At 39.5% G+C, this 25,444-nt stretch overlaps 2 protein-coding genes across 12 annotated transcripts in view; one reads left to right on the top strand and one right to left on the bottom strand.

The window, feature by feature from the left end:
• The first annotated feature begins 8,806 nt into the window (after window positions 1–8,806).
• Window positions 8,807–20,213, top strand: ctnnb1 (catenin (cadherin-associated protein), beta 1). The gene is made up of 17 exons (XM_024267349.2): window positions 8,807–8,969; window positions 13,689–13,745; window positions 13,822–14,049; window positions 14,138–14,391; window positions 14,474–14,712; window positions 14,832–15,033; window positions 15,115–15,259; window positions 15,336–15,439; window positions 15,578–15,712; window positions 15,843–16,046; window positions 16,152–16,310; window positions 17,551–17,670; window positions 17,799–17,949; window positions 18,052–18,173; window positions 18,297–18,357; window positions 18,862–19,111; window positions 19,417–20,213. The coding sequence occupies exons 2-16, from the start codon at window positions 13,733–13,735 to the stop codon at window positions 19,074–19,076; spliced, it is 2,352 nt and encodes a 783-aa protein (XP_024123117.1). The 5' UTR covers window positions 8,807–8,969; window positions 13,689–13,732; the 3' UTR covers window positions 19,077–19,111; window positions 19,417–20,213.
• Window positions 19,698–25,444, bottom strand: part of ulk4 (unc-51 like kinase 4) — a 69,380-nt gene continuing 63,633 nt past the window's right edge. For 9 of the 11 annotated variants that reach the window (XM_036216045.1, XM_036216042.1, XM_036216041.1 and 6 more), the window contains 2 exons: window positions 22,970–23,058; window positions 19,698–20,717 (listed from right to left, as the gene is read on the bottom strand). In XM_036216045.1, coding sequence (XP_036071938.1) covers window positions 20,657–20,717; window positions 22,970–23,058 — 150 coding nt within the window. In that variant the 3' untranslated portion in view covers window positions 19,698–20,656. Of the gene's footprint in view, window positions 20,718–21,719; window positions 22,400–22,969; window positions 23,059–25,444 lie in introns of all 11 variants that reach the window. The other 2 variants (XR_004949356.1, XR_004949355.1) reach the window with 2 other exon arrangements.

Below are 25,444 nucleotides of genomic sequence, written 5' to 3'. Positions count from 1 at the left end.
CTCACTGATTTGTTTCAACAAAAGAAGGAGATCTTGTTTATGAATCGTCTGAACAATATTGTTAAAGACTGAAAATATATTTATCTGTTACTCGTTCGTTGTCAGGGTATCGAAAGAGTGTTGGTTTTTCTCCGTGTCCAGAGGACAATGTCCCTTTTCGGAGGAGAGTGTGGGTGCAGTGTTGACACATGTTAGTGCTGGCTGATTAGTCCACACATAAAGGAGCATGCAGCCCCTCCATCACTATTCAGCCATTTTGTCTCTGTGTCTGTGTATCCTGGTGGAGTGGATGTTTGTGAGTGCGAGAGAGGCTTTTGTTAAGGTAATGTTCAGCAGAAAGAACAGGGAAGGGAGAAGAGACCATGAAAAATTGCACAGACCACAGCCAAGAGCCACGGAGCGGAGATGCTTTTTTATTCTCTAACCTCAGAAAATCCGAATCACATTTTTTTTTCTTTTCAAAAAGTCTAGACTGTGCATTTGCAGGTAAATATAAATAAACTGCGGAATAATCAAAAGAGATGAAGGAATTGTTTCGGGTTATTGTACCAGATGAGCTGCTGCACGTCTGTTGTGTCTTAAATGGATTAACGTAGTGGTCAGTGGAACAGGCCATCATTGTTCCAAGCCTGTGTCGCTTCTGTCGTTTCACATTTTCGTAAGATGCTGATTTGTTTCCCCAGACTTCTCACAGAAAAAGGGCGGAGCTTCCTCTGAATAGCTGTGCAATATATTTGTTAAAAGATGAAAAGTCTTTAGCTTCTGGACATTTTTTTTTAGTTCAAGTCATTGTTGTCACATTTATGCAATAAAACATATTTTTTCATCACACATCTCCATGCAGAGTGTGACATTTCTTTTTTTTTTAATTGAGCTACTCTTCAAATAAAAAAAAGACGCATTTTTCTAAATAGCATTGACTTTTGTTCTAAGCAAAAAAAACCTAATTATTATTTCATTTTTGCATTTAAGTATTTTGTTTTTTGCTATTTGTAAAAATATAATATTGTAATAAACAATCTTTTAACATATTATAAAATAAACATAATAAATAAATGCAAATAAATATATTTTAAACAATAAAATTAGAAGAATTTAATCACTACAGTCTTTTTTTTGTCCAATGTCTGTCTTGGTTCTAAGCTGAAGCTTGTGTTCGTTTTTTAACAGAAAATTTTGTGTAAGATTAAAAAACAAATAAAAAAACAAACAATCAAATAGTCAACCATTTATAGGATAATCATTTAATACCTAAACAAAAAGGAAAAACATTGCAAACAATTCAAATAAAACTTGGGGCCTTTCTTTTTTTGGTTATTATATTCTAAACTGTTATTGGATTCAGTTTCACTACATATAAAGACTTACAATGATAGAAACATTTCAGTTAACTAAATATTTATTATCACTGTTGGGTTTGTTTCTGTAATTATTTTAATTTCTTCTATAATAATAATTTTATATATGTCCTATGCTTTAATATATATAGGTCATATAATATTAAATAAGTGACCATACCTGCTGTATATTCTGTTATTATAAACATAAAAAAACAAAAATCTGCTTTAAAAAAGTCAGTTTTTCCTCCTTTTTTACAGCAGAGCTCCCCCTCTGGCTTTCATGTGACTCAACATCTTTTATTTATTTCCTTTGATGGATTCCTTTTCTTTTTTGTGACAACATTGTGTTTTTTTAGGCCTGGTTCATATTTTAAGGTGTGGAGAGGAACTTGTTTGTCAGCTGCATGAGAGGTAATATTGAGAAAAACATGTACTGTTAAGTTTGGATATTTTTATGCATTGAAAAGGAGAATATTATTGTTTTGAAAACCAAAATGAACATTTATGCACAGAAACGGCTGTATAAAAAGAGAGATGTGCATCAAATTACTTAAGATATTTTTTTTTTACATTTTTTCAATTCAAATAACATTTATTTAAAATGTTTCTTTGCAGTTCACATTGTTTTAGCTTTCCCAGTAGCTGCATGCATCAGCCTTGTTATCAGTGTATGAATGTCTTATCTGTGCTGGTAGCATAAATGTCTATATATGTACACTTAACCTTGTCTGCACCGAAGCCAAATGATAAGAGTTTTATCACTTTAATGCTATGATCGTAAAGTAATTCCACTTTGTGGCCTAGAAGTCATATGAAGTCAAAAAAGCATTTCTACTTATTTTATGTCCTTTTTCTTTCTATGCTTCCACACTTTATATAAATGTTTTTTTCTTTATACAGTATGAGGGATTGATACTTGTTTTATAAATAAATATAAATAATTCCTAAAGGAATTACTTTGAGAACATCTGCATCAAAAAAGACGAGTGTTATTTTCTATGCAGCTTTGGTATGTTTTATTACATGTTCAGATACAGGTTTCTTCTTTTAAACTGTGAGAAATGACCAATAGGTTAAACTAATTTTATAGGCCCTTCTGAAGAAGAGTAATGTAGATCCTAATAGTCTGGATAGCTATAGCCTTTTGTTAATATTTTTAATTGAAATTATAGAAAAAAAGTGTCGGTACTCAACTACATGAGTTTTTAAATACCAAAAAAATGTTAGAATAAAATTAAATCTAATTTGATTTAGAATCGTTTTCAGAAGATCTGTTCTTTTTTCATCAGCATTATTTTTTACTCTGATGCAGGAGAGGACTCTAACTTCCTCAATGTCACCTGTTTAATGCTAACTGCTTTATAGTTTTGTAATAGCTTTTTTTGTTTTATTTTAATTTATCGTTTCTGGTTATATTAAGGTTAAAAAATAAGAAAATACAAATATTTACCTTTACTCCTCCACTCCTGCTTCAGTCTATACAAAACACTGCTGTTCATATGTGTGAAATAGCAATTATTGCTCGGTATGTGTTTGGGTTTGCATCCAAAAATGCTCTTTTTTCCCTCTTTTTATTTTTATGATCTACTCCTCCTTTTTGTCTCGTGAAGCCGACCTGCAGAGGATCGGTCGTGCCTGAGGTTGCCTCTGTGCCAGTTTGACATTATTGTCTATGAGCAGCAGCTTTGGGCATAAAGAGAAGTTATCAGGACGATTCTAAAGGTGTTTGTGGTGAGCCGGTGGAGGCTTTCCCACCAGCTCCGTGTCAGTGAATCACAGAGGGGGAGGGCAGCCATTCATTCGACTCCATTCACTGTTGAATTCGTTTCAAAATGTGGAGAGAATCTGCAATTGATTTGCTAATGACAGAGTCTCCTCTCTTAATAAAATTGACATAACAAGCCTGTCCCTGTTGATTCTGAACTGTTCGGGAGGCTTCCTAAATTGATTAGCTAAAGGTGAGCGGCAGACGGCCATGCAGGATGCTGTTCTCTGCTGCGGAAAGATGATTTGAGATAAATGGGATACAGCTGTTAATGTTAATTTGCTGGGGATAACAACATTGTAATTACTGAGCAAAATGAGGGTAAATATTAGAACAGTCATGACTTTATTTTCTATAATTCTACAGATTGTTCTCAGTTTTTCTTTTTCTCTTCTAGCTTTGGCAGCCATGATGTTGGTCATTTCTTCCCCCATTTAAAGATTTTTTTTGCACAGTCCACATTTGAGCATTCACATGTATTTTGATTTGGCATGTAAGTGTTGCAGTCTTGTTCTAAAAACAGATTCCAGTCCAAATGTTTGGACTATTTTCCATATTTCTGCAGTACCACATTCTATAGTAGCATCATGTCCACTTTATCTCTCATCAAACCATCATTTCTTTTGGACTTTTATATCATAATTTCTTAGTTTATAATCATTTCTGGAATAATAATGGTAATAAAATAATAAGGATGATGCCCTGCTGCGGATGTGACATGACTGGCATCTAAATCCAGATGTGACAGGCTTTAATAAGCAGCTGCTGAAGATAATCCATTTGATAAATGACTCTGAAGAGCTTTAAGCTCTTCAGCTCCGCTACTTTTCTATTAGAAGTTTAATATCAACATGACAACATGAGTTGAAATACAACATGTGATAGCTTAATGTAGCAAACACATGTTGTATAGTGTTGATTGAAATCCAGTGAGAGCTCTGTCTGTCTGTCTGTCTATATAATAAATCAGAGATATTCTGTGGAAATTATTTGAAATTATAAAGTAAAGCAGAAATAGGAGAGTAAAACTGTCAGCAGAGTTCTTGTACTCAGGCTTGCTGTGCTTGTCACTGTGTTTTGTTGCTCTGCTAAAGTGTGATGGATCCAGAGCAAGAAATCTCAGCGTGATTTTACAGGAACATCTCGCCGGCTCTGCATCACACAGCTGCACCGTGTGAGCAGCTGCCACTGGCTTTGAGCACTTTCCGTTTCCCAGACCCTCAATTTCTCCTTGCAGGAATCAGTGTAAGCATTACCTCTCTGTGCAGGATAGATGCAGGTTTGAGGACCTTTACCATGGCAACCAGTAATGTAGTGTAGTACCTCGGCTGCTTTTGTAATAACACAGGATTCGTAGAAGGCAGGTGAAATGCCATCCGGGCGGTTTAAATGGATGCCTTTGATGTCTAGTGTGGTGAACTCTTAATCCCACTTGGCTCGGCTGTGGAAATCAGGTTATTGTTTCCTGTATTAGTTCAGCACCACAGTATTCTCTCCATTCAGCTCCCCGTCAGCAGCTTGTAGCCAACAAAAGAGTCTCTCCTCAACACGGTTTCCTGCACTGCATTACAGCCTCGCTTCATTTTTTTATGTCACCCTCTCGCTGACATTGTTTCCTATATCGGCTTATGCTGCCCAATCCTAATAATCCTCCAGAACTCCGAGTCAAATGTGTGGTCCACGCAGTGTCCTCTCACCTTCCTCTTGGATGTGAATTCGGTATCCTCCTTGCCCTCCTCTTCACACTCACCGGATTACAAGTTTTGAAGAGGGACACCTAACAAGCTAACCTGGTGTTTTAATTGGCACATCTGAAGGTTTAATCTTTTTTTTTTAAATAAAAAGATCCGGTTTACTTTAAAATTAATTGTGCTGCATGAAATTTAGCAAGAACACAATCAAACAAATGAGAAAGCACAAAAATGTGTTTATTCGCCAATACATTTAATTTAAAAATATCCATCTCGCACTAAAACATAAAAAACTAGCTCTTTAACTTAACGTTTCCAAAAGTATCATTTGTTTCCATGAGGCCTCGCTTGCCTGATCTCGGGCCTCTAATGTCTCTGTGGGTGTGTGTGTGTGTGTGTGTGTGAGGGTATATTTGTTTTGTCTGCCCCTATCTATAGCTTTGTGCTGCCCCTTTCTTTCACTGCGAAAGAAAAAAACCACACCCCTTAGGCCCGCGCAAGTGAGTGTCTATGTGGCAGTTCACTCTCTTGGGATTTGGGGATTTTCTGTAGGAGTCTCTGCTCCGCTGCAATAGCTACACTGCACCAAATACTTGCACTGCATACTTATACACTCTCGTACACGAATGTATGGACAGTTGCACCAAAAATACTCTATTTGAAACAGAAAAAAAATCAGAAAATTTGAGCAACCATAAATTTTAGGAACTATTTCAGACTAAAGCACAAAGAAAACATCAATATTTTGTTTATAAGAAACAAAATTAATCTGTTTATTCACTGCGAGCATGGGATTAAAGGGTACCTGCTTTAGTCGTGTTTCATGTTTTCTGAAGTATCATGTGGTTGTTTACCGTTCAACCACAGCTGCAGGCTCATATCTCATGTGCATACATTCAGTTTCATCATGAACCTGACTGCTGCACAGGATGAGTGTTCCCTCTGGGAAGTGGTTTATGTGGTGTGAGCTCTTAATACCGCACAGAGTGCAGAGTACTGGTTCGAGCAGTATTTTTATTTTAATCTGCTTTCGTTTCTGTTCTAAAACCTCAAAACTTTTGGAGCAGTTTGTTCTGTCGCCTCACCATGAGCAGTGTATTGATTTGAGAATGCAGTTTGACTGGTTCAGCATCACTTTTGCAATTACACCTGCTCCTTTTTTTTATTAAAAATTGAACCCAGCCCTTTGTTTTGTTTAGTAACCATTGTAAATGCACAGAGGAAAATCTTTCAATAATATTGCAATATAACTGCAACTAATTCTGCTATATTAAAATGTGCTTTTGCCTTGCAGGAAAGGAGCTGGGCTTAAAAAAAGATTAAAATTCCCACCATCTAACTGGTTTTTACTGTGTATTTTTTTTTCTATAACTACTCTGTTTTTTGATGTCCAAATCAATCTGCATTTGTCAATAATTTTCAGGGGTAAATATTCAGCAAACTCCTCGAGCTGCCTGAGGGGGGAAATGAAACGGCCTCTCCAGCTGGAAGAGCAAGTGCTGTGTGGGCTTCCTGAAGCAGTGCAGCGCAGGGTCATTAGAGAGCCACAGCGTGTTTGGGAACAGAACAATCTGTGTTTTTTCAGCACAGTCTGCTGGATGGAGAGCCCTTTCACGAGCATTATGAATTATTCTTTGGCAGGATCTCGCTAGAATCAACCAAAATGGGATGTTTTTACCTCACGTGTCCTCGACCTCCAGTGATTAGATAGAGAGGATTGAGTCTGACCCACATGGACTGCTTCTGAAAAATGCCTTTATGCACGGGTACATTCCATGGGTTAAAATCAGTCATATTTTATTCAAACCATTTTTAAATAAATCATTCAGTCTTGACTAAAGACGAAAATCAAATTATCTTTTAAACAAGGTGCTTCAATGTTTGCCACTATGCTTCACTACTGAACACTCACATCTGCATCTATCTGTTTCAGAATTTGTTTGTTTTACATGTTGACCTTGATGGGATGGATTGCTATTGGCAGACATGAAAAAAACAGAAGTGTTGCAGATTAAAAGAAGGTGGTTGAAAATGAGTCAAATTAATCTAACCATCTTTTAATCGACAACTTTTAACTAGAGAAAACCTTGAATGACATTCAGAACTTCCAGAAATGTCCAAATGTAGAGAGAGTTTACTTGATTCTGACTTTCATACAGATTAGACTTCAAGGGGATTTTCTGCAAAACTAAATCAGATTTTGACTGCTCTTAATCCAGACTCAGTGCCCACCGGCTTTGAGAAGCTGGATGAGATTAAAATGCTATAATGGCGAAATTCTAACTTTTGTCCAGAATGTTGTTTTCCACTTTTTTCTTTCTTTCTTTTTTTTTTTTTTAATTTTCATTCACTTGTACTATTGTTGATATTCATTGTGCAACTGAAGTTACATAATAAAGATCTCAACCAGCCAATTTAACTCTGCTTTCTTGTTTGCCACAAGCCAATATATTCAAAACATTCATTAGAAATGACAGATGCTCATAGTCACAAATGTTTCACTGACTTTATTTACAGTATCAATCACTAACAGCAACTATAATTTCTCACAGATGCTTTGGACTCAAATTTTACACCAATTAAAAGCAGGTTTGTATTTAAAAAAGGTGTTTACAGGTGGTTATGTTCAGCAGGGAGCTTTAATGTGATACTGTTTTCAAACACAGCTGTGTCAGACACTTTGTGTACCGTTCCCTTTGCTAAAAGTACATTTTCTGATCCTATTTGTAATCATAATTTATCAAAGATATATTTTTTAACATCTGAACCGGTATCCGCTTCTATACTGTTTGATGCCAAGAGTACATACTGGAAAAGGTTGATGTTGTGTACCTCACAAAAGGACATGCAGATCAGCTGAAGTCTGATCACAAGTATGTCGCCTAACAAGTATAAGCACTAAACCTCTACGCTGATGCATTTGTTTTTGGACTACAATCAAAATACGTACTACCCTAAATGTTTTGCCATCAACATGAGGTTACTCTGTGTTCTTTTTTTTTTCTTACCTTTCTGATTATACGAGCATGCTCCTGTGAAATCATGTGACTGCTGAGAAGTGAAGCCAGTTGATTTGAAGCTGCATGCCTCTATTTTTAACTGAGTGGCAGCAGTAATTCTCACTGTGGTTTGAAAACGGCTCAAAATAAAATAAATCCCTCTCGGTTACCGTAATTGTTCATGTTGCAATTTCATGACGCAGGGTGGAGTCATAGATGGAGATATATTATGTTGCTGTTTTGATTCAGTCTATCCTCATGAGTGACTGAAAAAATGGCCCCTTCAAACTATATTCATCTATTCACTGCACATAAAGGTAACTGCAGATGTCTTTATTGACTCATAAGCTGAGCTCTATAGAAGAGTACAAGGAAGCTTACAAAAGGTACTCCAACTAGTAGAATAACTTTTAAGATGGTAAAACTGAAATAAATATGGAAAGAAAATAATATTTTTCCCTTCAAACAGCTGATGATGATAATAATAATAATAATAATAATAGCTTTTTGAATAACTCAAATATTTTTTGTTATATTTTGTTTCCAACTTGGACTAATTTAATTCCCTTTTGATAATTTTCCCCGTCTATGTCCAAAGTAAAAAGAAAATAGAGGGATTGTATTTCTTCTAGAACTCTCGCTTTAATTGTCTAAAAAAGGTAACAGTTTCACCTTGATGAACTGACTGCAACTCTTCTTGTTCTTCGAGACCATCCTAACTCGGGGAAAGGGATCGGATTTCCTCTTTTTTGTTGTGCCGGATCTTCATTCCATTGTGTATTCATACTCTGGTTGCGTGCATGAATTTCGGCTGACTTCCCAACCTTATATAACCGGCTTTTTCACTTTAAGCATTCCTATTAATCATTTTTGAATAAACATGTAAAATCCTTGACGTGTTTGATTTAAAATAATAGCAATGAGTTGTTTTCTCTTATATGTTGTTCTATCTGATGGCAGGATATGGAAAAACTGTAGGTGTTCTCCGGTCTATATAAATCCGCCGCCATCTTACATTTCCCAGTCCCTGCATCTGCGCTGGCTGCCTGCTGAGGAGGTGGGGGAGGACTCCACGCTGAGGCTTGTCTTAACATTTTTTCCTCGAGTTTTTCCATTTCGAATTGTATTTTTGCTTACCAGGACCCGAGTGAGAGGAATTGCTGAATTGACAAGGGTAGGTTTAACATAAAAATGTGGGGTTGGGTCTATTTCTCCCTGTCTGTTTTTTGCCCGTTTCTGTGTGAGTGCCAACAGGAATGAATACGGCTGTGGCGTGCGGTCCAGCCGGGGATGCTGCAGCTAGCGACCCAGCAACTCAGCTGCTTTTCACGACAAATATTTTGGGATTATACCAGACCGACGCTGAATTGGAACATATACGTAGTTTAGCGCGTACTTGCTGAAAAAGGTTAACGTTTAGTCATCATACTTGGACTTTCCACAGTGATTAGGTTAAAGAATCTACTCGCCTCGCAATTTTAGGGCGGGGAAAAAACACGAAAGAACACACAATTCTGAGTAAACTGAAACGCTTTACGAGCCTGTTCGATCTGTGTACAATAGCAAACGCTAGCTTAACTATTAGCCCGCTAAGTGTTTGCCACATTCCAGTATTCTGACTCGTTTGGACGGCTTGAGCCTCGCCTTTTTAGTCCTCATTTTGCCGTCAAATTTAATTAAAAAAAACTCTTAAAAGAGTTTAGTTTTATGCCTTTTTTTCAATCATCAAGCTAGCACGTCAGTATTTGTCTCGTGACAAAATGGAACGGCGTCAACAGTTCTGCCGAAGTTTCCTTCGAACTTTTATGTCGAAAACAGCGGGATATGTTCGTGTTTACCCACTTTAGGGCTTATAATAGCGTCTAACTTTCAAAGTTTCCACTCGTCCTTTTAAACAAAGACCGACAAATTCCTCCTCGTCGGTGTGCTTCGCGAGGGAGACGAGGAGGAGCCAGAGTGTGAAATTTGAGTCAGCGGTGTTGGGAACAGAAAGTCGGGAGCAGCCAGCAGCTGTGGAGAAGAGGCGGGGCGGCGCTCGTATTGTTTAGGGAGCGCGTTTGTGGAGCTGGCCTGTCCTACAATGTCACATACGGTGCGTGGTTTCCCCCGCATACACATGTGATAATAACATGCGTGACTGCTGGGAAGAAACATTTTTTTTTCTGGTCCAGTCTTCGACAAAAAACAAATGTGAACAAGTTAAACGGGACTTACTGGTTCAGCACAGCATGCTTTTCAAATTTGGAAGTGTTTACATATTGGTCAACTGTAAATATTTATATGGTGATAGTTAAACTAAAATGACAAATTGTTGTGCATGTGATTTATTTTTTATCGCAATCTGTCTTTTTGGTTTAGATTTCCTCTAAATATTGAGGTCAGTCGCCCTTTTTGTGGTTCTGAAATCCCCTACTTGAATAAACAACGAGAGGAAAAATGACAAAAAGCTGCTACTCAGTCAGCAAAACTCGTCTTTTTGATGATTGATTGAAATTTCTGCGACGGAAACGTGGGTGTCGCTTTCATTCCTGTCTGCATTTTGTTTTTGTGTCTTTCCACTTTTGAGAAAAGTTCCTTGAACTTTGCTAATGGACTTTCCATTACACAAACTCTGCATTTCCTGCTTCTCCTTAACATGCTCCCAGGTTAAGTTAATGCTCTCTTTTGCCCAAAAAAGTGTCAGGTTTTTACCACACCTTAATTGCGTGCAAGAAAAATGGAGTTGCAGAGGTGTTAATGTGGGTCAGAGGATGCTTGTCCTGTTTCTTCACATGCACCTGTGTTTGCAGTTCTGACACTGCAGTGGGTGCAGGCATTGGCTCATTGTGGTGTTGGCATGCAGCAGAAAGTGCTGCTGACCCTGCACATTACGCTGGCAAACCGCTGGCACATCTCTCTGCTTTTGTCAAAATTGCAGCTTGTTAGGGTCATTTATCCACCTTGATGCAGTTTATTTTTTCTTTACCTAAGTGTGCTGGACTTTTCTTAAGAAAATGGTTTAAAACATTAAAATCCTAAAGTCTAAATCAACATTTTTTCATGGGTATTATTTACATTACATTGTTTTTTTGTATAAATGCAGATTCAGTGGTAACATGTTTTTTATACTCTGGTTCTCCCATTTTTTGTTTCATATTTCTAGTAAACCTAAAACTGTATTTTTCAGATAAACTTGTTCATTTGGTAAATCTTTCAATCTGGTCTTGTTTCACACTGCACTCTTGAGTGGTGCCAACAACTGCAGTTACAGTAGATGCTCTATAGGGGGTGGTATTCACAAAAACAAGCATAAGTCAGAACAAAAACAAGACTGACCTTGACTGTTTTTTTTAACCATGTTCATCTCCAGAACTACTTTGGAGGTGAGTCTTTTGATCTGTTTGGTAGTTTGAGTGCATTTACGCTGTTATGTGAATTGCACAGGTGTTTTCTTGTAAACAAACTAAGCATCTTATTTTAAGATGGACCAGATTGTGTTTGAATCGACCAAAGTTTGGGGAACCCAAAGTTAAAAAGTAAAAAACAGGAATATTATTTAATTGATAGGGCAGGATTAGGGGGCTGTCATTGATTATCAATATGACTTAAAGTTTGTGTACATGTACTGTCAGAGACTTGCTGTCTATAATCACATTTTTTGATACTTGCTTTAGTTTTCAACTCGATAAAGCTTATTTTTTTAAAGCAGGACAAAATGTTGCTGTAGGGGATGGTGGGTCGGGCAGTGACAGATGGTTTCAATTACACGGCTTTTAACTGCACCAGGCCTTACTCTACATATTGGATTCCACGTCTGGCTTCAAAGAAACCTGTCTTTGAGATTTTATGGCTGCGCTGTGAGCTTGACATGCAACAACTTTTACAGTAAGAAGTTTGTTGTTCAGAGAGAATGAGTTTACACTTAAGCTGCCTTTTGTTTTTCTCAGCTGGAGGTCAGACTTTGCTTAGTTGCCCTCCAACTCCCCGTGGTGTAAGCCAGATGTAAGTAACCGTGTTACCAGGGCTGCGCTATGGTCTTTGATTATTGGTTTGATTTAGATCCAGGCATGTATGGTGACATGTGGCTCCCATTAAAACCAGTCTCTGTTTAAATGAGGGCGAGCCAGCAGAGCTGAAAGGATGGCGTGTGAACAGCCAGTTTTCTAGTTTGCTATACAAGCAGCAATTTTAGGGCATTAGTCAGGACTATTTGTCATTCGAACTATTGGCGTGGGTGTGAAAAGTTTGTTGGAAATTCAGCACAGGAAGAAAGTTAACTGTTTAGTGGTCCTCAAATGTATTTTCGCAAAAGCAAATCTTCACATTGACTGGCATTCACTGCTGAACTGGATATGTTATTGCAGTTACTGTTTTATTTTTTTTTTCTCTCTTGTCATGTTTTAAGCTTTAGTGCCTGCTTTTTCTTACATAATTCTTGTTTTATTTAACACAACTTTTACAACATTGGATATTTTAGAATTAAAGCCATTCCTATTCAAGTTTCAAAAGAAAATGTCTTTTAAAAATGCAGAATGAGAGGGCAAATCCAGTGATGTCGTTTCCTCTGTATTGACACATCTATTTGGCGGTTCTCAGCGTTTGAAAACTAATGTTATGTTGCTTTATTCTTCTCTTTTTAATCAAATATTCTCTCTTGGTCTAAAATACTTTATTCTAAGCTCTACTCGATTGTGGAGTTCATCTTTTAAAGTCATTTGTACTGCTTTCAAACTTCTGGAACCGAGCCATTGGTTTCTCATTAACAACAGTCGAGATTTAATGCTTTTTCTTGGTCGTTTTTTGGAGTGCACGACTCTTAGAAACCGCCAGAGCTGCTGTGCTGTGTACACATCAACGTTGTGGATCTTTGATCTTCCACATAATCGTGTCTCTTTTCTGTTGTTTCCTGTTCTCCAGTAATGGAGTCCCTTTTAGCATAGCCTCGTTCCACCAGGCTTCCCAACAAAAGACACCATGCAGCCTTTTCCAGTTTAAATATAACATTATTGGTGTTTCAGACTCACATGATATGGTAGCACAAACCATTCTTTTTGGAGGGGTGAAGTAAGCATTTTTTATATGTTATGTTCCAACAGTTGAGATGTGGTGTAAACTTTACCTGTGTAAGACTAAATGGCTTTCTTTCATTGCAGTTGGAACCATGTCTAGCTGAAAATGCAGTCTTAATTCAAATCTATCAAATATAATTTCAGTCTTCATCATAAGTTTTGTCTGAACTTGTGCAGACTGGTGTGTTGTTATTGAAGCAGGTCATGCTCTTGTATTTCCGTGGAATTCCTTTTGGGTGACAACAGGTATGCTCAGGGTCTTCAAGAGTGATTTCCGTCTCTGTAAATTTAATCCTAGAAATATTTTTACTTTTTTTATTTTAGTAGACATAACTTTGTTTCTTCTTAATTTTTCTGCCACAATATTCATCTTTCCATACACATTTACACTAATCCATTTCTTTCCCTTTTTTTGCCCTAGCCAGTATTTACGGCATAATGTGGTTTTAGCTTCAAAGCCATTGAAAGAATGTGTTCTCCCTCCTCTTGCCCTCATCTCCACCCAGTGCTTCACTTCCCTTCTCCTTCCTGACTTTTCTAGTCAGCAGCGGCTATGCTTAATGGTGTCTTTTGTGTGTGAGCTGTGGCTCTTTGCATGTTTTTCTAAAACGGAAAGAGGAAGCCAGGATTGGGAGGAGGCAGGAAAGAACTCCTAAGATTACTTGTCTGGACCGTTTGTTTTGAACCAAGGCCTTATTTATTTTTCATCAGTGGTATTTTATTATTGGGGATTTTTTGTTTATATGATGGGTGAAACAAAATGAGTTTTGTTGGAGATGAAAAGACTGAAGCGCAAAAACACAGATGATGATTTGATTCATTTTATTTATTTTTTTCCCCTCCAGATCCAGATCAGGAAGCTGTGTCGGCCGCAGTTTGAGAAAGGAACATGGCTTCCCAGGGTAAGTTGACGGGGTTAAGACCAACGCCTTGAGTTCTCTTTGTGGAGCAAAATTGTGAATTCTTTTATGGTTTCAGCTGATCTGATGGAACTGGACATGGCTTTGGAGCCAGACCGAAAGGCAGCAGTCAGTCACTGGCAGCAGCAGTCATACCTAGATTCAGGCATCCATTCAGGGGCCACTACAACCGCTCCATCCCTCAGTGGGAAGGGCAATCCGGAGGAAGATGATGTTGACAACAACCAGGTCATGTACGAGTGGGAGCAGGGCTTCAACCAGAACTTTTCCCAGGATCAAGTACAAGGTACGTTTATCTACTTTCTCAGGAGAATGTGTTTATGCAATAAATAATAGGCATGAGAAGGCTGAACCGTCCTCTCCGTTTACTCTAGACATCGATGGTCAGTATGCCATGACACGAGCTCAGAGGGTGCGTGCAGCCATGTTCCCAGAGACTCTGGAGGAGGGCATGCAGATCCCCTCCACACAGTACGATGCTGCAAACCCAACTAATGTCCAGAGACTGGCCGAGCCCTCACAGATGCTCAAACATGCTGTCGTCAATCTCATCAACTACCAAGATGATGCAGAACTCGCCACCAGAGCAATACCAGAACTCACCAAACTACTCAACGATGAAGACCAGGTACTTTATTTTAACGTTTGCTGCGAAAGATTTAAATCATTTGTTTTCTTCCTGCTGTAACACTTATGATGGTCTCTTCCAGGTTGTAGTCAACAAAGCATCAGTGATGGTTCACCAGCTTTCAAAGAAAGAAGCTTCTCGCCACGCCATCATGCGTTCCCCTCAGATGGTTTCTGCAATTGTCAGGACGATGCAGAACACGAACGACGTGGAAACGGCTCGCTGCACTGCAGGAACACTCCACAACCTGTCCCACCACAGAGAGGGACTGCTGGCTATCTTCAAGTCTGGAGGAATCCCCGCTCTCGTTAAAATGCTCGGGTATGAAGGAGGAGGACATTTATTAATGTTTGTTCTTGAGTTTATACATGTGGCTGGGATGCTATTCATTTTTTAAACTGTATGAAATTTTTCCGGTGACCTAATTTTCGTTTTTGCAGCTCACCAGTGGACTCGGTGCTGTTCTACGCCATCACCACCCTCCACAACCTCTTGCTGCACCAGGAAGGTGCCAAAATGGCTGTCCGTTTAGCCGGTGGCCTCCAGAAAATGGTGGCTCTGCTCAACAAAACTAATGTCAAGTTCCTGGCCATCACCACAGACTGCCTCCAGATACTGGCCTACGGAAACCAGGAGAGCAAGGTGAGCTTTGATGATGAGACCATGACAGAATCTGTTCTGAGAGAACAGATCTAAGGTGGCTTCTCCTGGTTTCTGTTTTAGCTGATTATTTTGGCAAGTGGAGGTCCTCAAGCACTGGTGAACATCATGAGGACTTACACTTATGAGAAGCTGCTGTGGACAACAAGCCGTGTTTTGAAAGTTCTGTCAGTTTGCTCCAGTAACAAACCTGCCATTGTTGAAGCCGGTAAGTTTTCTTTTTTTTTTTTTTACACTAATCTGAATGAGTGTGATTGTATTTAAAATGTGGTCTATTTGTTCAGGAGGAATGCAGGCTCTGGGACTCCACCTGACAGATCCGAGCCAGAGACTGGTCCAGAACTGCCTCTGGACTCTCAGGAACTTGTCTGATGCTGCCACCAAACAGGTGATGAGAACAGCCCTGTGGCTATCAGTGTGATCAGTTTTTAATTAATCCGTGCTTCTTGCTGGCTCTTGACAGGAACTGTTATTTTAGTTGAAATGTGGATGTTTTGTCATATAAACTCCTGTTGTTGCTCTCCAGGAGGGAATGGAAGGTCTGCTGGGAACGCTGGTGCAGCTGCTCGGCAGTGATGACATTAATGTAGTGACGTGTGCTGCTGGCATTCTGTCCAACCTGACCTGCAACAACTACAAGAATAAGATGATGGTCTGCCAGGTAATTGACACTTATTATATAACAGACTGATGGATTCAATCTGTGGGACTGCTTTTTTTGTATCTATAATAAATCCTATTCATGTTTGATCTGTGGTGACATCTTTATGACATTATTATCACCCCTCCAGGTTGGAGGTATTGAGGCTTTGGTTCGCACCGTTCTTCGGGCTGGTGACAGAGAAGACATAACAGAGCCCGCTATCTGTGCCCTGCGCCACCTCACTTCTCGACACCAGGATGCTGAGATGGCTCAGAATGCCGTCAGACTGCACTACGGCCTGCCCGTCGTCGTCAAGCTACTTCATCCGCCATCGCACTGGCCACTCATTAAGGTACGCTGCTGGTTCTGTTATTTTATATTGATGCTCGAGATGAGTCTTTACAGGAAGAAAGCTGATTGATCTTCTGTTGTTTGATGTGCTCTTTTGCTCCATCAGGCGACAGTGGGTCTGATCCGCAACCTGGCTCTGTGTCCTGCAAACCACGCCCCTCTGAGAGAGCAGGGCGCCATCCCCAGACTGGTTCAGCTGCTGGTTAGAGCGCACCAGGACACACAGAGACGCACAAGCATGGGAGGCACACAGCAGCAGTTTGTGGTGAGGACAGTCATTCTGCATCACTTTGCCATCTCTTAGCTTAACCCTTTGGAACCGATGTGCCGTGCAGCTGTGAGGTCAGCGTAATAAAACTAAGTCTAAAATAAACTTATTTGAATATTCTGTGATTGACATTTTGTTGAATGAAAGGGAGAATTTATTTGTGGTTTTTGCACAAAAACAAGCTTTTATTTGAATAAATATCGCAGAGGATGAACGTCGATCCGACGGCGGAAACGCAGAGTAGAGGACCCTCTGTGGGGGGTGGGGCAGAATGGAGCTGTCAGCTAATAAATCCAACGATGAGGATGCCGATCATTGTTTTATTTTGGGATGGGGACCGAGAGTCATTTTTCTAGAAGAACAAGCTGGCTAAAAAATTGCATAAACTGTGCGGTTCACTGCAAAACTCCTGCTTGCCGCTGTTGTAGGAGGCAAGGAGTTCAGAGTAGACAGACATGGCTCCACCTGTGAGTAGATTCCAGCTAAGCTGAACACCTGAAATCCAGCTAGATCAAAAATAATTTTTTGTTGTTTTCCACTGACAAAATAAGGAAAATTTATGAAAAAATGGTGCAAGAATCAGAATTCCAGGAAAAATGTCAAACACACAGCAGTGCTCTCATAAGAGAAATTCTTATTTTTTGTGCTGCCAAGAGGTTGAGGCCACACAGGCACCTGAAGTACAGACACTGTCGGTATAAAACCATAAGAAAGGTGGAGCTGTGAGCTCTGTGATGTACGTCTAAAAAAAAACTCTGAATTTTACCAGGAATTTTTATTGTACATTCATTCAAAATCATGCTGATTAGTTTATTGACAAAATTGGTTCTTGCTGTTTTTATGAAATTATACATAAAACTTTAATTCTGTGGTGTAAAAACTGTTTGCTAATCATTGTTGGTCTCCACAGCAAAATGAATATTTTTTTCCCAGACGGAATTTTTTTTGCATAATTATATATGTAGTGTGTGAATACATCATGGAAAAATGACAAAATAAAGGAAGTCTCGCATAGGTAAGATTGTGCTGATTAAAATGAAACCAAATAAGCAAGGAGGTAGCCTTTCAAAATGAAATGTAAATTCAAAAGTAGACAAAGACGGAGTTTCAGGCCCTGGGTTCCAAAGGGTTAAAGATCCCAAATAATCAGTGTATAGACGCCTAATGAGTCTTTTCTGCAGTGAAGCGACTGTAGGAGTGCAGTGTTACTCTTATCAATTCACATCCATGTTTTCAGGAGGGAGTTCGCATGGAAGAGATTGTGGAGGGCTGCACAGGAGCTCTTCATATTCTGGCCAGAGACGTTCACAACAGAATAGTAATCAGAGGACTCAACACCATTCCACTTTTCGTACAGGTGAGCCCTGTTTTCAGTTGGCCAAATGTACATAAATATACAGTTTTCCCCTAGTTCCGAACAAAGTCATTTGATTAAGATGGTTGCTTCTTAAAGAGGGTTTATGACCGTGATGTGTCTGTGTGCAGCTGTTGTATTCTCCAATCGAGAACATCCAGCGCGTAGCAGCAGGAGTCCTGTGTGAGCTGGCTCAGGATAAAGAAGCCGCTGAGTCCATAGAGTCTGAGGGAGCAACTGCCCCCCTCACAGAACTCCTACACAGCCGCAACGAAGGAGTTGGTATGTACACAGAAACATTGACGGCAAAACGTGGACACTCTTTCAGCTGTGAGAATCAGTTAAACTTGGAGTGAAACATTCTTTTTATTTTTTTTCTCTCAGCAACATATGCAGCAGCAGTGTTGTTCCGAATGTCAGAAGACAAACCTCAAGACTACAAGAAGCGCCTCTCTGTAGAACTCACCAGCTCCCTCTTCAGGACAGAACCCATGGCCTGGAATGAGGTGTGAAGCACTTCATACACTTTATTCACTAACTCCTATCTACAAAGTTTTTTTTTTTTTTGCATGTTATGTTAAATTGAAAGAGCCTTCATCTTTCTCATTACTGTCTGTGTTGCCTTGCAGACTGGAGACTTAGGTTTGGACATTGGCGCACAGGGCGAGCCTCTGGCCTACAGAGCGGAAGGTAAGAAATCCGCATGCTTCACTGCAGCTACATCAGAGTCTCAACATTTTAAGACATTGGTCTTATGGAGGAAGAACATTTAAGTGAAAGCAAGAAGGGGTTTCAAAATGAATAAAGTGCTGCTGCTTGGATGTCACTTTAAATTTTAGTAATCAGAATATTGGGGCTCAAATTGGCATCTTCGTATCCACTGCTCCAGCATTAGCCACTTAAAGCGGCTCTAACCAGACGCATGAATACAAAGGTTTGATGAGCGCGTGTTTGCTGGAGTCTGGCTGCCTCTGCAGCAGAACTCAGTGAAGTGAAGCATGAATTAAGATAAGTGAACTAGTTGGTCCCAGCAGCAGTAGTAGCAGTAGCCTCAGCCGTGAGTTTGTGTGCTGTGTTGCTGTGCAGTGTTCCGTTTGGATGATCATACTACTGTGATGGCGTGGTTTGTTAACTCGCTTCTAACAACTGCTCTGCTTCCCCTGGCTCTCCTCCATCCACTCCCTGCTTCCCCAGACCCAAGTTATCGTTCCTTCCATTCGGGGGGTTACGGAGGGGACTCTATGGGCATGGAGCCCATGATGGACCATGAACTGGGTGGAGGCCACCACCCTGTCCAGGACTACCCTCCAGTAGAAGGGCTGCCTGACCTCGGACATGCCCAGGAACTGATAGAGGGCCTGCCTCCTGGGGATTCAAACCAACTGGCCTGGTTTGATACCGACCTGTAAATACGAGATAAACATTACACTACACTTTCTACTAGGTAAGACGGACTTCTCACTCCACTTTGTAGCCTTGTCAGCTGGAATCAATGGTTCCCACTTCTTAAAGATGTAACTTTGAAGCGCAGTGGGAGGATTCAAGATGAAATGGCTGAGGAAGGAGAAGAGTGGATTTAATCACTGTGGTTGCTGCATGTTCAGACTGCTCTGAATTGCAGAGCTGTGTGAAGTGGTGTGTGTTGGGTCACTCTGTGTTTGATCTCTGTGTGTGGCCCTTTACCAACCCGGAGCTTTCTCCTTCCTTTCTACCTCCTCCTCACACTAATTCGTCTCCTCCCTTTTGCAGCTGTATCATGTGATCTGGATGAATCTGCATCGTGATTTGCCCATATGGAGGAGGCGGGGTTTCAGAAAGTGCCTGAAGATGACTCAACAACAGCAAGCAGTTTCCCGTCTACGGGAACTTCATTGGGACAAAGTAGATTTTACTGCAGTTCGTTTCTGGTCTCGGCCCGATGCTGGGCCGACTTCAAACCCTGACATGACATACAGATTTGATCTCAGTGATCAGTTTTCAACAACTTTTTTTATGTACTTTTTATTTTTTACTTCTTTTAGTTGTTTTCCTTTTTTATTCTATTTTCTCAGAGTCTGTAATGGTACAAACCAAACATTGCTTGCATTTTTTCCCCTCCTTCATTTCTGTGCATTATAACTCATCTTCTGTTTTTGCAATCCCTTGTATTTTAAGTCGAGTAGTGTTTTGATTTCTCTTTTGTTTTTCGTTTAGTGGTGATGTTCCATCCAAGTCAAGACTTGGAACATATTTTAAATGGTGTTGAAACACTAAAGTTAATCAGCTGTACTCTGATGAAGTGTAACATTGTGTAGCTTTTGTATAAAACACATGAATTGGAAATCATGGTCCAAATATTGAGCTATTTTCTTGCTTTAAAGACGGACACTGATGTGTCTCTGCTGTTCCAAAGGGGGTTTAGCTGATGGAGCTGACGGGTGGGGAGGGGGTTACCAGGGTGGAGAAGTGCCACTGTTGGTATGCTGTTACTAAGGTTTAAGGTAGTAAGAGGCGCTGGTTGCTGTAGCCTGCTGTGTTCTGAAACAATAAAATGGACTGTCATTTCACCTGGATGTGTCCTTTGACCTCTGTTACAAACTAAAACCTGCTCTTCAGACACTAAAGCGGCCTATGACAGAGAGATGGTGGTATTTTATACTAGAAACAGGTCAGTTTAAAACTTACATTTTTCTATTCTCCACGAGGAAGGAACTGAAGCATTAGGGACGTGTTGCCTTCTTCTGACAGATGTCTGAATTAAAACATCTCTTAAACTTGTGCTGAACAGTTGAAGCCCTGTGTTACAGTCAGCGATGCAAACAGAAAAAGGCTGTTAAACTACAACATTGTTGCCATACGGTGTTTGTATAAGGACAACTTTATTTGACACACACTGAGTATTCTTACACAATAAGAAAACAAGTCATTTAAATAACTTTTTTTTGTAAGTTTAAATGAAACAAAAGTATTCAGTAAATTAGATTAAATTATGATTTGAAGATGGAGCCTCTTAATATCTCAGAATCTCTTGAAGCATCTCAGCAGCCAGTGGAGCCACATCAGCATGACATCTGAAAAGAATTAAAAAAAGTTCTTCATTCTGATGTACATAAGTTTTAAAGGTTACAGCTTTTCAAGTAAAAATGTAAGAAGAGATGAAAGAGAAAACACATTTTCTTCCAACTAAGACCCATCAAGAAGCCCTAAATTATTTCTTTTTTTTTAAGATTTAAATGTACACTTGTGCCCTTATAACTTTAACCCCTTGATGCATATTGATGCATATTGCTTCTCCAAACTTAAACTTAAATTACCATCTAAATGAAAGCAAAAACATGTTTTTTTTTTTTTAGAATTAGAAATAAATTCATCTGAGGGCAACTTTCTCCAAATAGAGGCAGATCCCAAAAGGAATACAAAGATTTGTTCAAAGTTTCATTAAGTTACAATGCTAACATGTACGTGAATTCTTGAATGTTTCACAGCAGCGTTCTGCTCTGTGGTAGTAATGCAGAAAATCGATGGTTTCTCTACAGGCTTGTCAGAGATGGTAGCATCTCTCTATGAAGAAAATGAAGCTGACTCGCCACACCTTAAACCAAACCAGCAACTTCCTGTCAATATTCAACAAACCCTTTCAAGTTTTAGTTTGAGTGATGAGGGAAAAATAATCTTTCCGTGCCTTCTATTTTGAAAACCGTGTATCAACTTCAATTTTCGAACAAATCCCAGTTTAAACATGATTTCTGACATTCAGCAGCTGCAGCCGCCTGACTTCCTCCTCACTTTATCAAATACTTTCAGGTGTTTTCAGTCAGACCAGAAAAAATCCAAACCACCGTCGTCTTAATTAAAACTCACATAATTATGTAAATTAGGGCAGTTCCCAGAGGATCCTGAAAGCTTCAGGAAACAAATTGGTGCAATATTTAGAACAAAATATTTCATTAAAATGTTGTTTCCAAAAAGCAAACATAAAGAAGTCCTTTTTAGACCCTATATTTAGAATATCCCAACAGTGAAAAGGAAGGAAGATCAAATCTATTGAAGAACGTGGAATATAAAGGCAGTACCAGGCGAGTAGAAGTGTGTACATGTGGCAGAGGCAGCAGCCATCCAGATCAAGAGGCTCTTCATAGCAAGCTGCTAGCTACTGTGTGGTATACAAAAAAATTCCCCCATCACTTTTGCAAAAATCAATATCAGCAAAAGCTTCACAATTCCACTATCGTGTGAGCTTTGTGCTGCACCGTTGCTGCTTCATAAAAGTTATATCCAACACTGGAAGAGTTGTGTGTTCTCAGAGCAGCTCTACTGAGATGTCGGTGCAGATACTGGAGGGCTGGTTTTCTTCTGGCTTTGACTCAGAGCAGCAGTCCACCAGGATCAGGTTCTGATCCTCCAGGCTCGTCTTCAGGAATGGGAACTATGAGTGACGCCCTCCTTCCCCTCCTCTCCTGCCCTCGGAGAGTTTTGAAAAAGCATTCCTCAGGTTGCCATGGTAAAGGCTTAATGACATTATCAGGGTTAGGATCTCGGCTTTCCCTCCCAACACTCCAATCTTCTCCTTATCCTTTCAATTAAAACCTCACCCATCTCTTCCTGTCCCTTCCTCTCCTCCTCCCTCCACATAACTCCTCTCATCTCCTGCCCTTTTCTCCTAAAACCTCTGCTCCCCTCTCTCGGCTGCTGAACCAGTGGGAGGGTGCCGGTCCCGGCCACTTCAAAGGCGAGAGCTGATCTGCGCTTTCATCTGCCGGAGAGGAAGAGGAGAGCACAAGAGGGGAAGTCGGAAAATAAGGAAAAGAAAATGGAGTGGGGGGTGCAGAGAAGAAAAGAGAGGGGAAAATGGAGCCTTCTATAGCAAAGCAACAATAAACCTTTATTATTGATCTGGCAGGGTGTGTGATTGAGAGAGCATTTGTGTACAGGGGGAGAGCCAATGTGTGTGTATTCATCATGCGCCTGGGTGTGTTTGCACAATGTGTGTGTGTGTCGGCCTGTGTGTGAGAGGTCACTGCTCTCATGCATCAAAGGATGAAAGAAAGCATGGTCGCTTTAGAGAGAAAACCCTGGGCTCAAAGAGGGAACAAACATCCAGCCCACAGATTCTTAAAAGACGGCCAGCTGCAGATCCAGGTAAACACGGGCGCGCCGCACCACACACATTTACCAGCCTTTACTTTTATATCAACTGCTTTTTTAATGCAAATATTAACTTTTCTTTGTAGTGTCATCATTTTTACAGAACGCTTCTTTTATACAATAGAATTTTGGAATCATATTCAAAATACCCAAATAAATAGGAATAAAAACGTCAAACCTGTTGGATGAAGTCATATCCTGTAACACAGCGATTAGCTCCGCCCCCTCAGGAGAGTCTGACCAGTCAGATCTGTCTGTAGTCTGTATCTGAAACCAAGAAAACAACATTGTACAACAACGGAAGAATCCCTTTCAGTGTTAGGTCAATACTACCTGTTGTTGTCTGGCAGTGATTATTATAAAAAATGCCTTTTTTTTAATAAAAATCTATTTTTTTTAACATAATTGTCCCCAAACTAATGTATTTTTTACTATTATTATTTATGATAAAGGATTCAACTGTCAACGGCAGCAAGATACAATTTTACAACACTTAATAATCTTTTTTTTCTCAAAGAGAAGACAGCACAAGTGACTTTTTTTTAAAGAAATGTTGTATTTTCAAACAAATTATTACAAAAAAGGTAATTTAGTGCATCATAATGTCAGGTTGTTTACTAATCCTGGAAAGAGCTGCTGTTCTGTTATCACCATTATTTTCAACCAAAAGCAACTGGTGAGTGAGATCACACTCATTTATCACATCCTTTTAAAGTAAGCTAATCAAAGAGCTCATCTGCCTCTCAAAAAAAAAAAAAAAAAACTGAAGAAGCACAGCCACCTACTCTGCTTTTCTCATTAGCACTCTGTTTTCATTTCTGCAAACTGCCCTCCTTTCCGTGGAGCTGTCCTGACATGTCTCCTTAGCTCTGTGAGATGCCAGACCACACAACGTGCAGCTTCACGACTCAAAAACATTCGACTAAATTCATAAAGGTGGGCTAATGGCTTTCTTTTATAAGTCTAGATTTCTCTGACAATTTCAGCGAATCGGTGTCTGTATTTTTCATCATGACTGTGAGCAGCTCTCTTGTCCTGCATTATTGGCACATCAACACGGTTGGCACCAAAATTAAGCACCTTTAGGCTTTTATTAAAATGAAAGCAACAGTAGAGAGAGGTGTGAAAGAGACGGTAAATTGGTAAACAAAATGTGCTTTGTTTTAAGGCTTGAATTTTAATTTCATATTATAAAAAACAAAAAATAACAGACAGCGTTCAAATCCCAACATAAAAAAAAGCATTTCCAATGCATGACAGTTTGTTATCACTGAAAATTCATTTTGCACATTTTTTTAATGTTCCGTTATTAATTCATTTACACTTGTATCAAACTAAAATGTAACTGCACTATTCTTTCTCGAAAATGTGACTCAGAGATATATGTTTTTAAGATATTTTGCCTAAAAATATACACTTTATAAAAACTTGAACGATACTATTTAAGTGCACCATGAAAGTTAAGAGAAAAAATTGGTTTAATAAATAAAAACCATCCATACATACAGATGTTTTCCTAAGCATTGTGTGTTTGTAGGTCGATTTTCCTACTTTTGTGTGCCTGAGTGGATGTCTGTTTGTGTGTAGTGCGTGCGTGCGTGCTCCCTCTCATCTCCCGTGACATCATCACCTCTGTCTCTGTGGCGACACAGCATAGTTGTTGCTAAGAAACGGGGTTAGGACCAGACAAAAAAATCCTCTCTTCATTTGCCTACCCCCCCACTCGCGATTCTCCATCAACAGCATCGAGCTGTCGACCAAAAAACAGACCCACACCCACTTTTCATACTTCACCTTCATCCTGCCTTCTCCCTCCATTCTCCCCAAACTAAAATGAAGACGAGTCAATACAGATGAGGACAACGTCACATGAGGGGAACACAAAGAGGCGTCCAACAATGGATAGTCATAACAGACAAGTTCAGATAAAGTATCTGACAGCAGAGTCTTACCATGAACGTACAAAAAGAAAAAAAAAACAGGATTGGGAGATAGAGATTACTACTTGATGAAGGATGAAGAGCATGAGTGCAGGAGCTCATTGGATCTTATTGAATGTGGCTCCCTTCGATGCAACTTGATGAGGGTGCTTGATGTCCTGCTTAGTATTAAATGTATTCACCTAATACATTTCTACCAGCTCAACAAACTTTAGTCCAGTTAAATCCAGAAACAGGCTATAATCCTTGATAATATTCCATCTATTCCATTGACATAAACACAAGAACTGAGAAGCAAAAATCACTGCAGTACAACAATAATAATCGGAATTTAGGCTTTCATTAACTTCATCCAGAAATCATGCTGTAGCTTTTGTAGATTTTATTTATGGAATTAGTAATGTAATGGACTTTAAAGCAAAAAACAGAAAAAATGTATATTTTTCAAAATATTACAAGCTTTATTAAGCAGTTTTTTTGATTACTCATTAACCCTTTGACCCTTTCTGAGTTGTGAGAAAAACGCAAAGGCGTGCGTAACTAATTCAAAGGAGAATAAATCTTCCTTTACAGTCCATTTCAGCTCCACAGCTACAGCAGGATCCTACGTTGTGATTAACGGAGCTTTGAAATCAATGAAAGATAATTACATTTTTTCTTCTGAAAGCCGGCTCTGTGTTGAAGTGTGTAAAAAAAGATTGTGTGTAGGTGTG

This window comes from Oryzias melastigma, linkage group LG16 (genome assembly GCF_002922805.2).
Source record: "Oryzias melastigma strain HK-1 linkage group LG16, ASM292280v2, whole genome shotgun sequence".
Classification (NCBI taxonomy): domain Eukaryota; kingdom Metazoa; phylum Chordata; class Actinopteri; order Beloniformes; family Adrianichthyidae; genus Oryzias; species Oryzias melastigma.
Note: the sequence above shows the minus strand (reverse complement) of the source record. Positions and strands in the feature narration are given on the sequence as shown.

Excerpts from the sequence above, each read along its gene's own strand:
- ctnnb1 (XM_024267349.2), top strand. Across the intron at positions 16,311-17,550 it reads GCACACAGCAGCAGTTTGTG|GAGGGAGTTCGCATGGAAGA; the intron begins GTGAGGACAGTC and ends CCATGTTTTCAG. Across the intron at positions 17,671-17,798 it reads CCATTCCACTTTTCGTACAG|CTGTTGTATTCTCCAATCGA; the intron begins GTGAGCCCTGTT and ends GTCTGTGTGCAG.